This window comes from Lolium rigidum, chromosome 2, assembly GCF_022539505.1.
Source record: "Lolium rigidum isolate FL_2022 chromosome 2, APGP_CSIRO_Lrig_0.1, whole genome shotgun sequence".
Classification (NCBI taxonomy): domain Eukaryota; kingdom Viridiplantae; phylum Streptophyta; class Magnoliopsida; order Poales; family Poaceae; genus Lolium; species Lolium rigidum.
Genome location: NC_061509.1, coordinates 66,647,857 through 66,663,507, shown reverse-complemented (window position 1 = coordinate 66,663,507; position 15,651 = coordinate 66,647,857). Strand labels below are relative to the sequence as shown.

At 44.3% G+C, this 15,651-nt stretch overlaps 1 protein-coding gene across 1 annotated transcript; it reads right to left on the bottom strand.

Annotated features, from left to right (window-relative positions):
- Positions 1-356: 356 nt before the first annotated feature.
- Positions 357-5,415, bottom strand: LOC124691869 (chlorophyll a-b binding protein of LHCII type 1-like). The gene is made up of 3 exons (XM_047225151.1): positions 4,548-5,415; positions 4,401-4,407; positions 357-876 (listed from the first exon to the last, which is right to left on the bottom strand). The coding sequence occupies exons 1-3, from the start codon at positions 5,342-5,344 to the stop codon at positions 475-477; spliced, it is 1,206 nt and encodes a 401-aa protein (XP_047081107.1). The 5' UTR covers positions 5,345-5,415; the 3' UTR covers positions 357-474.
- Positions 5,416-15,651: the final 10,236 nt, after the last annotated feature.

The following is a 15,651-nucleotide window of genomic DNA, read 5'->3' as shown; positions in this document are numbered from 1 at the left end:
ATTTTGCAGCGCCTGGCGGAGGACCATTTTTCCTGCGCGCGCACGCGCTGTATTTTGCCGCGCCCGGCGGAGGAAAAAACGGCACAGCGCGCCATATCTGTTTACCGCGCGCGGATTCTTGGTTTTAGCGCGCCGCGATATAGCGCGCCTGTTGGAGATGCTCTTAGTTGAAAGGAAGAGGCACCACCTCAGCTTCAGCTGTTTCTTAGTTGAAAGGAAGAGGCACCACCTCAGTTTCAGTGAATTACTTTGCGGTGGAGAAAGTTCAGCAAATCAAAGGCATATAAATCGCAGAATGCCACATATTCATTCGGTAGCATATCCACAACAAAGGACTAACTTGATGCAAGGCATCGTAGTGGGAAAATCGCACAATGTGTTTGCACAAACTTCTCGTAATTTACATTGTGGTTGTACAAACAAGACTACCGGGCATCACGGTTAACCGTGAGGATAGTCTCCAAGGCACTTCATTTACTTGCCAGGGACGAAGTTGGTGGCAAAAGCCCATGCGTTGTTGTTGACAGGGTCGGAGATGTGGTCAGCAAGGTTCTCTAATGGGCCCTTGCCGGTGACGATGGCTTGAACAAAGAAACCGAACATTGAGAACATGGCAAGCCGACCGTTCTTGAGTTCCTTCACCTTTAGCTCGGCAAACGCTTCGGGATCATCGGCTAGGCCGAGAGGGTCGAAGCTTCCACCCGGATAGAGCGGGTCAATGATCTCACCAAGTGGGCCGCCAGCAACACGGTACCCCTCGACAGCACCCATGAGCACGACTTGGCATGCCCAAATAGCGAGGATGCTTTGTGCATGGACAAGGCTAGGGTTGCCGAGGTAGTCGAGGCCACCCTCACTGAAGATTTGGGAGCCGGCCTTGAACCAGACAGCCTCGCCAAACTTGACGCCATTGCGGGCGAGCAGCTCAGGGAAGACACAACCCAGTGCCCCGAGCATGGCCCAGCGACTGTGGATCACCTCCAACTCCCGGTTCTTCGCGAAAGTCTCGGGGTCGGCGGAAAGTCCGGCGGTGTCCCAGCCATAGTCACCGGGGAACTCACCTGTTAGGTAGCTTGGGGGCTCACCAGAGAGCGGACCGAGGTAGAGCACGCGGTCGGCACCATACCATGGGCTACCGGAGGAGACCTGCTTTGCCTTCGCCGCAGTCTTGCGCATCGTAATGCGGGCCTCGCCGAAAAGTGTGGATGATGGGAGATTCTTGACTACATTTCCAGAGAAGGTCGAGGAGGAGAGGGACATGGTGGTGGTCGCCATTGGAGTGCTAAGACTTGAGTGCAGGCACTGCTTGCGTCTCCTCTACGCTTTCTCCAAGAGTGGTGTGAATGTGGAGATGCTCTAAGAGGATGCGAGGAGGTGATATTTAAAGGAGTGGATTGACACATGGGATCGATTTGTTGCATGAGCAGGGAAGATAAAGATAGTTTAAAAAAGAGAAGATAAAAATTGTTAGGGAGAAAAATCTTGAGTCTCGATGCCATTGGTTGGTGCTGCAGGCTGCAGATATCTGAACACTTGGCGCAGTCGGAGCCACGAAATGAGATAGTTGTGGGCTTTGTGGCTAGGAATATGGCTATGACTAGGATCTGCTTGGAGTCGGCTAATTGGATCACGTGATGAGTGAGATGTTCTGATAATGCAGGGTTCGCATGCAAGAAAAGAGTGCAAAATTTCTTCTTTGCTGGATCCATATACAAGTTTGCTGACCAAGTAAAAAAAAAGTATACAAGTTTGATGACAGAAATTGTCCGGGTATATACAAACATTAATGCGGTGATAATGCTGACAGAAAAGTACTTGCACTTGCACATCATGCATGTTTTCTGAGATCAGAGTTGAAGAAAATCTAGCCGTGACAAATTTCTGGAGGAGTTCAGCAGTGCTGAAAATGTATGTGGTGAACTCATCTTTATCGAGAAAAAAAAATGTGGTGAACTCATACTAAGCTAATTAACCTTGCTTTGAAGTGCGATATTCTCTCTTGTACTTTTGAATCGAAAGATGAAAGAACAAACACCTGGTGGCTCTGAAAGGCCTATGCCAATCTTGTGTTGATTCGCATGGCTACATGTACGTACTGTTAATGCATAAATATGCATATCTAATTTTACCATGGAAAAAAATAGCGCACTATTTCGATACTAATAGCACGCTATAGCGTTTTTAGACAGCCCACGCTACATCATTTCGGCGCTATAGTGTGCTATTAGCACGCTATAGCACGCTAATAGCATATTTTTCGGCCGACGCTATTTTGTTATAGCACTATTTTTTTCCTTGAATTTTACACAATATTTTTCTGACTCATGGCTACATGTTCTATTTTTGTTCTTTTGATTAAACATTTTGTACCTAAAATGGTAAAGAAGTAGATTCTAGTTTCAAAGAAGAAACTCTAAACGGAAGCCGAACTCCACGTAGCCCTTTACATTCAAAAAGTTCAAAAACCATATTTTAAAGTTTCAAAAAATTCTGAAAAAAGCTTGGATAATCCAGGATGTAAACTTACTCTATTTTAGGCTACACAACAATTGCAGAAGTGTCGATTTAAATATACTGAACAGTGCATATTTCAAAACTATAAAACTTGACATGTTTTTAACTTTTCATGCAGCCCTGAATATAAAGAATTTAAAATTGAGATTTAGCATGCTTATAGGATGCGCCATTGACTACAACTATTTTTTTTTTAGAATTATCTAGGTCTTACAAATATAGCTTTTATATTTTTGAAGATAAAGGATTCCCTGGAGCTCTGCCTCCATTTGTCCACTTTTGTTGCAAATTCACTGTATATACACATGGATGTTTTTCAAAATAATGTACTCTTACATAAAATGAAACACAATAATGCAGTCTTGACTAACCATGTAGTCTGCTTGCTTTTTTTACCAACACGAAATTTAAAATGTTCTGTCCTCATGTCCTCGTGGGATATTTTTTCCTGACACCAGATGCAAGTGAGATCCCATCAAAATCTCTCTTAAAGTTTATTTTGTGATTTATAGTTCAAAATTCGACAGAAATTTTAAACTAGAACTCACAAAAAGAATTATAAGTGAGACTTTCGTGAAACCCACTTGACACCTTAATCTTGTGTTGTGGGCGGCGGAGCAGGTGCGAGCTGCTCTAGAGGACGGCTCCGTTTCGTGGTGTGCACTACCGGAGTGTGGACAGCTCTGTTACTCTCAGGTTGCTGCGTTTGATCTGTCAACCAACGACTCGATAAACCTCTCTAGTTTTGATTACAGCGTAAGACCCAAGTGAATACAGATCAGCCTCTCAGTTACAAGACAGAAACTATTTCCTTTTCTGAATTATTTCTGTTGCTGACTCTTTCTAAGTACTCTCTCTCTCTCTCTCTCTCTCTCTCTCTCTTACTAAATATAAGGCGTTTTTCTTAGTACTCTCTAACAAAGTATAAGACGTTTTAACAGTTTAATTTGTACTCCAAAAATATCTTGTATTTAAAGATAGAGGTAATAGAAAGAAAGAGACACCGCCTCAGTTTTAGTGAATTGCTTTGCGGGTGGTGAAAGTTCTGCAATAAAAGGCATATAGTTTGCAAGCATACCACATATTTATTCAGTAGCATATCTGCAACAAATGACTAAACTGATGGCATGAGTGGCATAGTCAATATGCATATCTAATTCTACACAATATGCTTCTGGGCTTAGTGGCAACATGTTGTATATTTATCATCTTGATTAAACATTTAAAGGCTATACAATGGAGATAAAGAAGAAGACTCTAGGATCAAGTCGCTATAAATGTTGCATGTGGAAGTTTTTCAAAATGCTGTAGCCCTACATATAAACCAAAAAAATGCAGTCTTGAGTCTTCACCAGCCATGTGATCTGCCTGACATTTCAACTAACACAAATTTATGCTCTGTTGTTATGTCTGCCCTCTGCTTCAGTTAGTCTCATGGGGATATTCTTGATGATAGCTTCTAGATTGTATTGAGGGAGGGAGCCTCTGGAAGTCTGAAGACATTTACATACATCCAGAGTTTGTTAGTCTACAACCTAATCTTGACTTGCTTATGTTCTTTTGCCTCAGGTCTACTAAACCAGGCGTGTGATTCAACATCAAGAGTGGTGTCCGACATCAAGGTGGTGGACCAGGTGCCACAGTGTGGGTGACTGCATGCCGGCATCCAGGCGCACAGTGCCTGAGGTGCGCGCTTCTGCAGAAGACGAGCTCTGACGCCGGTGTTTGGAGTTCCTCCGAATTGAAACTTCTCAGGTTCTTGTTGTGGACTTCTCTGTGCCTCTGTCACTCAGTTTCGGTGAATTACTTGCGATAGAGAAAGTACAGCAGAAAATGGCATATAAACCGCAAGGATGCCACATATTCTTTCAGCAGCATAATTGCACAAAATGGCTGGATTGATGCTAGACATGGATCGTGGGAAAATCCCACACTTTACATAAAATTCTCTAAATTTACATTGTGGTTGTACAAACAAGACTACACAACATCACAGTTCACTGTGAGGATAGTCTCCAGGACACCTCAGTTACTTGCCTGGGACGAAGTTTGTGGCGAATGCCCATGCGTTGTTGTTGACGGGGTCAGCGATGTGGTCAGCGAGGTTTTCTAGTGGGCCTTTGCCGGTGATGATGGCTTGAACAAAGAAACCAAACATCGAGAACATGGCGAGGCGACCGTTTTTTAGTTCCTTCACCTTTAGTTCGGCAAATGCCTCAGGGTCGTCAGCCAGACCGAGAGGATCGAAGCTGCCACCTGGGTAGAGCGGGTCAATGATCTCACCAAGTGGGCCACCGGCAACACGGTACCCCTCAACAGCACCCATGAGCACGACCTGGCATGCCCATATAGCGAGGATGCTTTGTGCATGGACGAGGCTAGGGTTACCCAGGTAGTCGAGGCCACCCTCACTGAAAATCTGGGAGCCTGCCTTGAACCAGACAGCCTCACCGAACTTGATGCCATTGCGGGCAAGAAGCTCAGGGAAGACACAACCTAGTGCCCCAAGCATAGCCCAGCGACTGTGGATCACCTCCAGCTCCCGGTTCTTTGCGAAAGTCTCGGGGTCAGCGGACAGTCCGGCGGTGTCCCAGCCATAGTCACCGGGGAACTCTCCAGTTAGGTAGCTCGGGGGCTCACCGGAGAGCGGGCCGAGGTAGAGCACGCGGTCGGCGCCATACCATGGGCTACCAGAGGAGACCTGCTTAGCCTTTGCTGCAGTCTTGCGCATCGTAATGCGGGCCTCGCCGAAAAGTGTGGACGATGGCAGATTCTTCACTAACTTTCCAGCAACGGTAGAGGAGGAGAGAGACATGGTAGTTGTCGCCATTGTAGTGGTAAGACCGGTGTCTCCTGTTTGTGTTCTTCAAGAGAGGTGTGAATGTGAAGATGGCTTGAGGGGATACGGGGAAGTGGTATTTAAAAGAGGGGATCAGCGGAATCGGTGACACATAGGATTGATTTGTTGTGACAGCTGACAAGATAAAGATAGATAGGGAGAAAAATCTTGAGGATTGATGCCATTGGTGCTGCAGATATCTCTCTGTCTCCGAACACTTGGCGCAGTCAGGGCCAGGTAATGAGATACTTGTGGGCTTTGTGGTTAGGACTGGCTGTGACTAGGATCTGCTCCTGCTTGGAGATGTCTGATTGGGTCACGTGATGAGTGCAAAAGTTTTCTTCTCTGCTGGAAGTAGTCCATGCATGCAAGTTTGCTGACAGAATTTGTCCACGCTTGCGAACATTATTGCGGTAATAATGCCGACAGTAAAGTACTTGTGCATCAAGCATGTTTTCTTATATCAGAACTGAAAAATATGGACGTGCATTAATAATGGATAAATCTAGTTTTACACATTATTTGTGTGGGCTCAATGGCTGCATGCTCTTTTTTCAGGAAACAAGGATTACCCGGCCTCTGCATATGTATTATTCATTGTTCAAAACTAAAGCGAAAGCAGACATCGACGTTGAACAAGTCAGACCCAAATAAAGGAAAAAACCCAAGGCTGTATGCCTCTTGCGACACTAACTTCACTGGATTACCACTAACTCTATGGTAAAAGACCGAAACAAACAAAAAGTACACCAGACCTTCACCAAGCCTTTGAGAAGGGACCGCCGCACCTGCGCCGATGATAACGAGTCCAACCATAAGTTGATCCCGGGATTTTCATCCCCAAAGTCAAGCTTCAAAACACCACATTCAAACAAGGGCACGACGCAAGCATGGGTCGGCATTGCCTGAATAGTGGAAGTCACTGATATCCCATGCCGTCACGCTTCCAGTTACTGTCGCACGACCTTCGATCGAGCAGCAACACACATGACTTGATGCCTCTGGGAGATATATCGTGCGTAGCACCTGCCTGCAATAGGCATTACTTGGCGCATCCGCATGAGACACCGTTCTTAGCACCTGCTGGCCAGATATGACTTGGCACGGGGGTCTTGGCCCTATGTGTTATCCTTACTTCACATATTGGGGTATGGTTGCACGATCAATACATGAAATACCCCATAATCTCTGTCCCCAGCCACCGGCAATTATTTTTTCAAACTTCATGTTCCACGATTTTATCTAGAACAGCCTTTGTAATTAGCCGCATTGCTCTAAACTACTCGCATGTGATATTATTCCTAAGCTTTCAAAGTAAACATGACCAACGGAAGCAATCAGGCTTATCGGTGTTAGGCATTAGCTAATTGCATGCCATTCAATATTAGCATGGTAATTAACTAGCATGCAGTAAAACAAATAATGAAGCTAATAAATATGTATCTGATGTACAAAGAGATAGTGTCTAACCTGAATGCTCTAAGAGCTGTGGCGGCTAGGTCAGGATGAAGGGAACGAGTCCCTTATAAAGCATCTTCAGAACACACTCTAACATGGGCCACATGGGCCAAGTAGGTAAGTCACACAGCCAGGCCCAATACCTCTTCAACACTCCCCTCAAGATGGGTGATAGATATCTATCATTCCCATCTTGTCACATGCCAGGTTGCATTCTCTCGGTTCCCAAACCTTTGGTTAAGCAATCTGCAATTTGTTGCTGCTGATCCGACATGCTCTATCTTAATGATCCCATCATCGAGTTTTTCTTTGATGAAGAATCTGTCTATCTCAATATGCTTTGTTGTCATCATGCTGCATCGGGTTATGTGCTAGGTTAATAGCGGACACATTGTCACACCATACATTTATGCAGCTATTCTTCAACACCTTTAGTTCACTTAACAGATTCCTTACCCACAACATTTCACTCAGCCCTTGAGACATGGCTCTATATTCCGCTTCAGTCTGTTGATTTGGAAACCACTTGTTGTTTCTTGCTCCTCCATGACACCAAGTTTCCTCCAAGGAAAACACAATACCACTGAAGTTGATCTTCGGTCATCTAGGCAACTTGCCCAATCAGCATCACGAGTATCCATCGACATCAAGATGTCCGTTGCTCTTGAACCACAAGCCCTTTCCTGGAGTTCCTTTCAAGTATCGCAAGATTACGTAGACTGCTTCAAGATGTTCACTTCTAGGCTCATGCATATATCTGCTCACTACACTCACTTGCAAAGGCAATGTCCGGTCGGTGTATGACATAAATACAACAACCTCCCCACTAGTCTCCGATATCTCCCTTTATCCACATGATCCCCTGATTGTCTTGTCACTTTATGATTTTGATCAATTGGGGTTGAAGCTGCACGACAGCCCAGCATACCAACATCACTGAGAAGATCGAAAGTATACTTTCTTTGAGACAGAGCTATTCCTTTTGCTGACCTGGCCACTTCTATACCAAGAAAGTACTTTAGTCAGCCAAGATCCTTTACTTCAAAGGCCTTACTCAAACACTTCTTTAGCCTTGCTATCTCTCCTTCGTCATCCCCGGTAATAATGATATCATCCACATACACCGCAAGAATAGTAATCTTTCCCTTAAAATGTCTATAAAACACTGTATGGTCCCCATTGCACTGTCTGTATCCCATGTCACAGACTGCACGCCTGAATTTGTCAAACCAAGCTCTCGGGGACTGTTTCAGTCCATAAAGAGATTTTTTCAGTCTACATACCTTGCCTGTGGTTTCAGCTGAAGAGAAGCCAGGTGGAATTTCCATGTAAACTTCTTCATGCAGATCTCCATGTAGAAAAGCATTCTTAACATCAAGTTGGTGTAACGGCCACCCAAAATTTGTTGCACATGATATCAAAATCCTCACTGTGTTCATCTTCGCCACTGGTGCAAAGGTCTCATCATAATCGATGCCATAGGTCTGGGTGTACCCTCTTGCCACAAGTCTTGCCTTGTATCTTTCAATCTTTCCTTGTGCATTTTGTTTCACAGTGTAAACCCATTTACAACTGACAGCCCTTTTTCCTGTTGGAAGAGTTACTAACTCCCAAGTTTTGTTCTTTCTCAATGCCTGTAGTTCTTCCAACATGGCAGCACGCCATTTTTTGTCCTCCTTTGCTACCTTCCAGTCAGTTGGAATAGATACTGACTGTAGGGAAGCAACAAATGCTTTGTAGGAAGGAGACAGGGCTTCATATGACACAAAGTTGCCTATGTCGCATTCATCATATTTTTTCTGTAGTCTCCCAACACAAGCCCGAGTTCCTTTCCTTAAAGCAATTGGTAGATCCATTTGTCCTTCTCCCATCGTTGTCGAGTCCCGGTCAACTTGACTTTCACTCGATGAAACGATCTCAGAGTTGTCCTGATGTTCAACTTGTAACTCTTGTTGCTCCCCCTGAACATGTTGCGCACCCACCTGTCTTCTACTATAAACTTGAAGATTTTGTTCCTCATTCAGCCTTCTCCATCTCTGCGGTAAATTCTGGCCTTCTCCATCTCCATCCTGTCTTCCTGGAATGAGACCCACTATTGGTTGAGGTTGTGATTCTGAGTTTGTCTCCCCCTGCATCAGTTCACTCTCCCCCTCTTGACCAGTCCCGTGAGCTGGAAAATGGTCAAGATCTTCGAATAATATGCTCAGATCAGTCTTCTCTCCATAAAATGGTTCAGATTCCCGAAAAGTGACATCCATGCTCACAAATGTCCTTCGTTCTGAAGGGCTCCAACACTTGTAACCTCTTTGTCCAGAAGAATACCCGAGAAAAATACATTTCAGAGCTCGAGGATCCAGTTTGCTCACTGAGGGCCTGTGATCTCTAACAAAGCATGTGCATCCAAATAGTTTTGGAGGAACAACAAATGTATTATCCTTCAGAATTAATTCACATGGAGATTTCATACCTGTCACCCTCAATGGTGTACGGTTGATCAAATAAGTTGCAGTCAGGACAGCTTCATTCCAGAGAAATTTAGGCACATTCATGGTGAACATTAAGGCCCGAGCAACCTCCAGTATGTGACGATTTTTCCTTTCAGCCACACCATTCTGTTGAGGCGTATCTGGACATGATGTTTGATGCAAGATTCCCTGCTCAGACATGAAAGCACCAAATATTTTGTTAACATATTCCGTACCATTGTCAGTGCGAATAGCTTGTATTTGTACATTGAACTGATTCTGCACAAGAGCATAGAATTTTTTGAAACACGGGAACACTTCATCCTTGTGTCGCATGAGGTAGATCCAAGTCATCCGTGAGTAACAGTCAATAAAGGTTACAAAATACTTTGCGCCACTTATAGATACCACTTGGACATGTCCATACATCGGAATGAACCAACACAAACGGAGAGATACTTCTAATCCCCTTACTCACATAAGAGGTTCTAGTATGTTTGGCATACTCACAAGCATCACACTTGAGCTTGCTTACGTCAACACCCCTCATTACATCGGAAATATTTGATACATTTTGTCAAAAGAGACATGTCCCATTCGACAGTGATGGATTAGAGCTCTAGTCTCCTTGTCTTCAGTGACAGCCACTAGTCCTTGATTCCCATCCTCGCTTGGCACGCTGCGGTCCATGTACCACAGTCCGCTATGCCTGGTCCCAGTCCCAAGCTTCCTGCTCGTCACCCTCTCCTGTATCGAGCACATATATCTGTTAATGGTCACTTGACAGTCAATCTGATCAACCAGTGCACTGAGAGACACTAAGTTCACAGGAAAGGCAGGCACATATAACACCGATGATAGTTCAATAACAGGATTACATTTAACTGTCCCAACTCCTCTAATAGGTTGTGCTTGTGCCATCTGCTGTATGTATAGTTTCCTGATGTGTAGGAGAATATTGAATATAGGACTCAAATTCCTTCAGATTTCCAGTAACATGTTTGGATGCCCCTGAGTCTAATACCCAGCCTCTATTAATTGAATGTGCTGCTACTGATGCATTTTCAGTATTACCTTTATTGGTGTCGACAAAGTTGGCGAAGTTGCCAAAGCTTGAAGTAGTAGCTTCTCATCCCTCTCTAGGCTCTCTGGTTACAGGTTGTTTGCCTTCACTTGATGCAGCCATATTTGCCCTATGAGCCCCTTCTCCATGCCAAGGACCAGCAACCCAGCCACGGCCACCTCGTTGTTGTTGCCAACCCAGCCACGGCCACCTCTGTGGTTGTGGCCACCTCTGTGGTTGTAACCGCCACCTCTGTAGTTGTATCCTCTTCCTCTTCCCCTTATTGATGAAGTACAGAATCTGCTCAAGTGCCACTGATTCTCCACAGGTAAAACGAGTCTCTTGTTTCATTCCTTGTTGTCATTGCAAAGGCAGATTGCGAGAGGCGTTCACTTGCGTCCAGCAGATTTTAGACGGACCTCCTCTTGTGACATGGCTGAGATAGCTTCATCAAGGGAAGGAAGCTTGGGCTGGTGCAGTAAGGTAGCACGTCTGCTCTCAAAACAGGAGTTCAGCCCCTTCAGAAACTTCATCACACGGCGGCGTTCCACATATTGTTTAACAGTCACCACACACTCTGAATGAGGAAGCTCTAGGGGATCACAGTGATCCAAATCAGACCAGAGACGCTGCAACTCAGCCACATACACCATCAGGTCCTTCTCACCTTGACGCAAATCGTGCACAGCATCCTCAATCTGCGCCATCAGCATCAGATTTCCCTTTCCCGAGTACATTTTCGACAAAGTACTCCAAACCTCCGCAGCATTTGGAAGCCCCTCAGCTGAAGCAGCAATAAAGGGGGTCAAAGAGTTCAGCAGCCAAGCAAAAATCAAGGAGTCTGTCGCACTCCATTTCTTCCAGTCTGCACTCCCCTTATCTTCCGGTTCAGACGGCACTTCCCCGAACATGCCCATCCAGGCCTTTTGTCCTCAGAATGAGCAATGCTCTCCTTGACCAACTCAGGTAGTTGCTCATCCCTTCTAACTTTACCTCATTTGGCATGAGCTCCACCTTCTGCACCATCTCTGCTTGTGAAACACGAGCAGCACCCCCTTCAGCAGAAGTGCTCTCAGCATTCTTGGCCACGAGAAGCTGGGCCAGCTTCTCAAGAGCTGTTGTGAGCTCGTCCCCCATCTTGCACAGCACCAGCAAACACTCCTCCAGTCCACTTCCTCTCAGCACAGCACCACCAGAACCCACGCCACCTCCTGAATCAGCACCACCACCTGTGCAGTCCTCCCAGCTCCACCTTAGGCCACTGCTGCAGTCACCATCGCCACCTCCATCGCCACCTCCATCGCCACCTCCATCGCCCCTTGCTCTGATACCATGATGTACAAAGAGATAGTGTCTAACCTGAATGCTCTAAGAGCTGTGGCGGCTAGGTCAGGATGAAGGGAACGAGTCCCTTATAAAGCATCTTCAGAACACTCTCTAACATGGGCCACATGGGCCAAGTAGGTAAGTCACACAGCCAGGCCCAATACCTCTTCAACAGTATCATATGTGGCATGTAGGACTATCATGGACAAGGAAACGTGACTTGCCTACTATCCCGCAATCGTTCTGGTCTTCCGACCGAGGGTCGTCTTCACCTTGAAACTCCTCCATGCCTCCTCGTACACGTGTCCGTAGTTATAGTGTCCTTTCTGCAAAAGGTTCAAACACAAATAAAGTCAAGCTCACAAAATGCAAGGTAGTAGGAATAAAATTTAAATAAATCTGAAACTTGAACTCAAAAGGAGATGAAAAAGAAGTGGAATTCTGGTTTAGGTAGAAGAAAGGGGGAAACAGGGATTTATGCTATTGGGTTTGAGATGTGTAAAATGCTTTAGATTTAGTGGTCGAGAATTTGATTGGTGGTCTGGTGTTTAATTGGATTGGGCTAAAAGGAAAAGGAAATGCTAGCTGGGCTAGCAAGGCTCAACACAGATCTTCTCGTTGATCAAGTTCAGACGAACAGTGAGTTTAGTTCAAGTTCAGAAGAAACAGAGCACTTTGGCTGCTACGAATTACGTCGCCGGCGAGACTCGCCAGCGGTAAGCAAGTGTATGAGCGTGATCAGGAAATCATGGGGGGGTCCATTTTTCATAACAAAAGCAGGGTTTGCTGCAGATAAAAAGATCGGCCATGGCGGGGTCTTGGCTGCTCATTGGGCATTGGTATACCTGTAGCTCATGAAGAAGAAGATGGATGCTCCTAGAAAGCAACAGGAATCAAAACAGCTGCATTGGGGTGATTAGAAACATTAGAAACATCAGATGGAAGAAACTAAGTAAGTGAAACTCTGAAATGTGAATTTATAAGATGGGGGAAGACGGTTCAGCTAGACGTTAGTCACCTGAGGCGGTTCCAGCGGATGCGAATGAACCTGCCGATGCGAATCTTCCAGCGTACCATCGTCGTGGCGCCGTCGGGCAACTCGGCAGCATGTGCGCGTGCTTGAGCAGAGATGAGATAGTGCGGCACTGAGTGAGAAGCGAGGCGGTTCGCGCGAGCGTGCGGGGTGGCGCGAGGCTACAGCGACGCGTGGCTCTGCAGTCCTCTTTTGCACGTCGGCGGCGTGGCGTCCGAGAAGTGTGGCGGCGGCAACGACGGCGACGGCGGCGGAGCTCTGGACTACAGCGGCGTCGATTTGATCGAGGGGTATTCACTGGCTCGTTCATGGGCTGCTGGGCCACACACAAAAAAGACATAAAAAGGAGAACGGCCTGAAGAGAGAAATGGGCTGCAAGAGTGATAAAACAAGGTTCGTTCCAAAAAAAGAAAAGAGTGATAGAACATGGAAGAAAAACTTTCAATTTGCAAAGGGCAGTGCTGAAAACCGCCGATACTCCGGGGTCCACTGAGCGACATGTGTCCCAGTAATCCTTAATTTTGCTTTTGCTATCATAATGCCCAAAATATCCTTAATTTTGCTTTTCGCATATCCAAAATATCCTTAATTTCGCTTTAGCATAAAAATAATTGTCACAAAATTTATTCCCACCAAAAATATCACTTTTACTACCATAAAAGCACGGGTACAGCAAAAATAATCCCTATTGTAGGAAAAAAAATGGTTCACCTACAAAACACGCACACCTCGTCGAAAACCTCACGGGAGACCGTCGGAGACCTCGTAGCAAAAATGTATATACTATTGTAACAAACATCGACCTCCTCTAACACATCGCGCGCGAAAAATGTTGTACTACGGTAGCAAAAAAGAACATGTTTTGCCGGGCACTCGCACCAGAGAAGTTGTAACAATAATTTTGTACTATTGTAGCAAAACAAGAACAAATGTAGCAAAAACAATTTTACCGGGCACTCGCACTAGAGAAGTTGTAGCGGCAGTTTTGTACTATTATAGATAAACCAATTTCTTTGGAGACACCGTACCAAGATTTATGTATTATTGTAATAAACCACAAAATGGTTCCAGCAACAAAAATATAGGTATCTAGCAAACTTTGGGCTACCACAACAAAATATTAAAAAAACACAATCCCTAGTACCAACATGGACCACCGTTGGAAGTAGAACAGACGAATGTTGGTAGCATCATCACCTCTCATATGCATGGGCATCATCGCATGGTGGACAGGCATGCGACGCCGACGTGGTTGCCAACAAGGAGGACGGGCAGGAGGAGAACGGCGGAAAGGGGTATGCAGACAAGGTATGAGGTGGGTTCCCAATTGCGTCGCTTAGTTCACTTCATTCTAGGTCCTCGTGGTGATGCGTGTCGATAGCACGACCTGGACGATCGATCATCCGGGGAAAGGAATCATTTCCCATTTGCAAAATGATTTTTTATGCAAATTTCATGTTGTTGATGGCACTAATCCAAGCCCAAAGTGATATAGCACACAAGAGTGTCTCGAGGGTTTATATCGAATTCAGTAGAATTACACTCTTTTTTCCTCTTTAGACAACCTACAAAAACACAAATAGCGTTGCCTTGTGTCCCGAACTCCACCAAGTGATTGTTAAGCACAATGTTTAGAATTGGAAATAAACATATAAAGTGTAATAAATAAAGTAAATATGCAGCTAGTAAAGTTAATGCAATATGAAAGGCAAAACTGAATGAAATGCAAAAGTAAAGTGGTATAATGATGGTGGTGATGTAAACTTTATGAAAGAAATAAGTACAAGTATGATAAATGGCTTTGTATTTTCGGATTAACTAAGTGCTGAAATTTTAAAGATATGCAAATGCAACTAAAAAGTGTTTATTATAATTAAAAATGGACGGGGTTCATGGTTTTTATTTTTCTACTCTCTTTTAAATTATGAATAATAGAAAAATGTATACTATTTATAGCAGTTTTCATATTTGTGGTATTCATATGATTTGCCCTTTTCGTTCATGAAACTATAAATAAAATTTGGACTTCAATAGAGAAACTAGATATTTAGGAGTTTCGGCTGTAATTTGTATGTGTATGTAACACATAAGTACAATACGAATATCCCATGCAAAAAAACATAAAAAGAGAAAGTACTGGATACAATTTTGTTGGGTCTCTAGGCATATGCAGCGAAATAAAATGAAAAGTTTTTTTTTTGCGAGTTATTCATTATACAAGGGTTGTTCGGTTCCCCATCCATTATACTACTTCAAAAGTAGGAGTAACAAAAGTAGGGAGAAAGTGACTGGTCACCTACTTGATAATATATATGTTCAAAAAAGTATTGCCTTGGATTGGTGTGCTAAATATAATAAAACATTTGTACCACCCAGAAGAGCTTATGGCTTGTAATCCCTCCGTCCACAAATAAGTGGACACGCACGATTTTCAAGAGACCTTAAACTTTTTGTAAAAAAATCCCCCATTTCTTCAATAAATCTTCTCATTAATCAAGAAAATGCTTTGATTTAGGCGCTAACAAATGTTGTGCATGCTAGTAACCAATAAAACAACATTGAGAAACCAAAAATGATTAATGAGAGCTGAGATCAAGGCATGCACTAAGGGCATAAACGTAAAAAAACATACCAAGAAGTCTAGATGTACACTTATTTGTGGATTTTTGAGAAGGCTAGATGTCCACTTATTTGTGGACGGAGGGAGTACGCCTCGTAAATGGATCTCATGACAAGGCAATAGACAATAACAACAAAGTTGATGACATGAACCTGTGATAGAAGGCACGGGTGTGTTCTGCGAAATTTTGATGTCACATGATTTGCCCGTGAATGACATGGTGCTAGGGCATGTCAAAAGTTGTAGCAACAAACCTATTTGTGGGTAATTTTGGCTCATGGACACGTTGATACTTAAATGGCAGACTAGAATGACAATAAACCATGCATAAAA

Coding starts and splice junctions, on each gene's coding strand:
- LOC124691869 (XM_047225151.1), bottom strand. CDS start 5,344: ATGGCGACAACTACCATGTCTCTCTCCTCCTCTACCGTTGCTGGAAAG.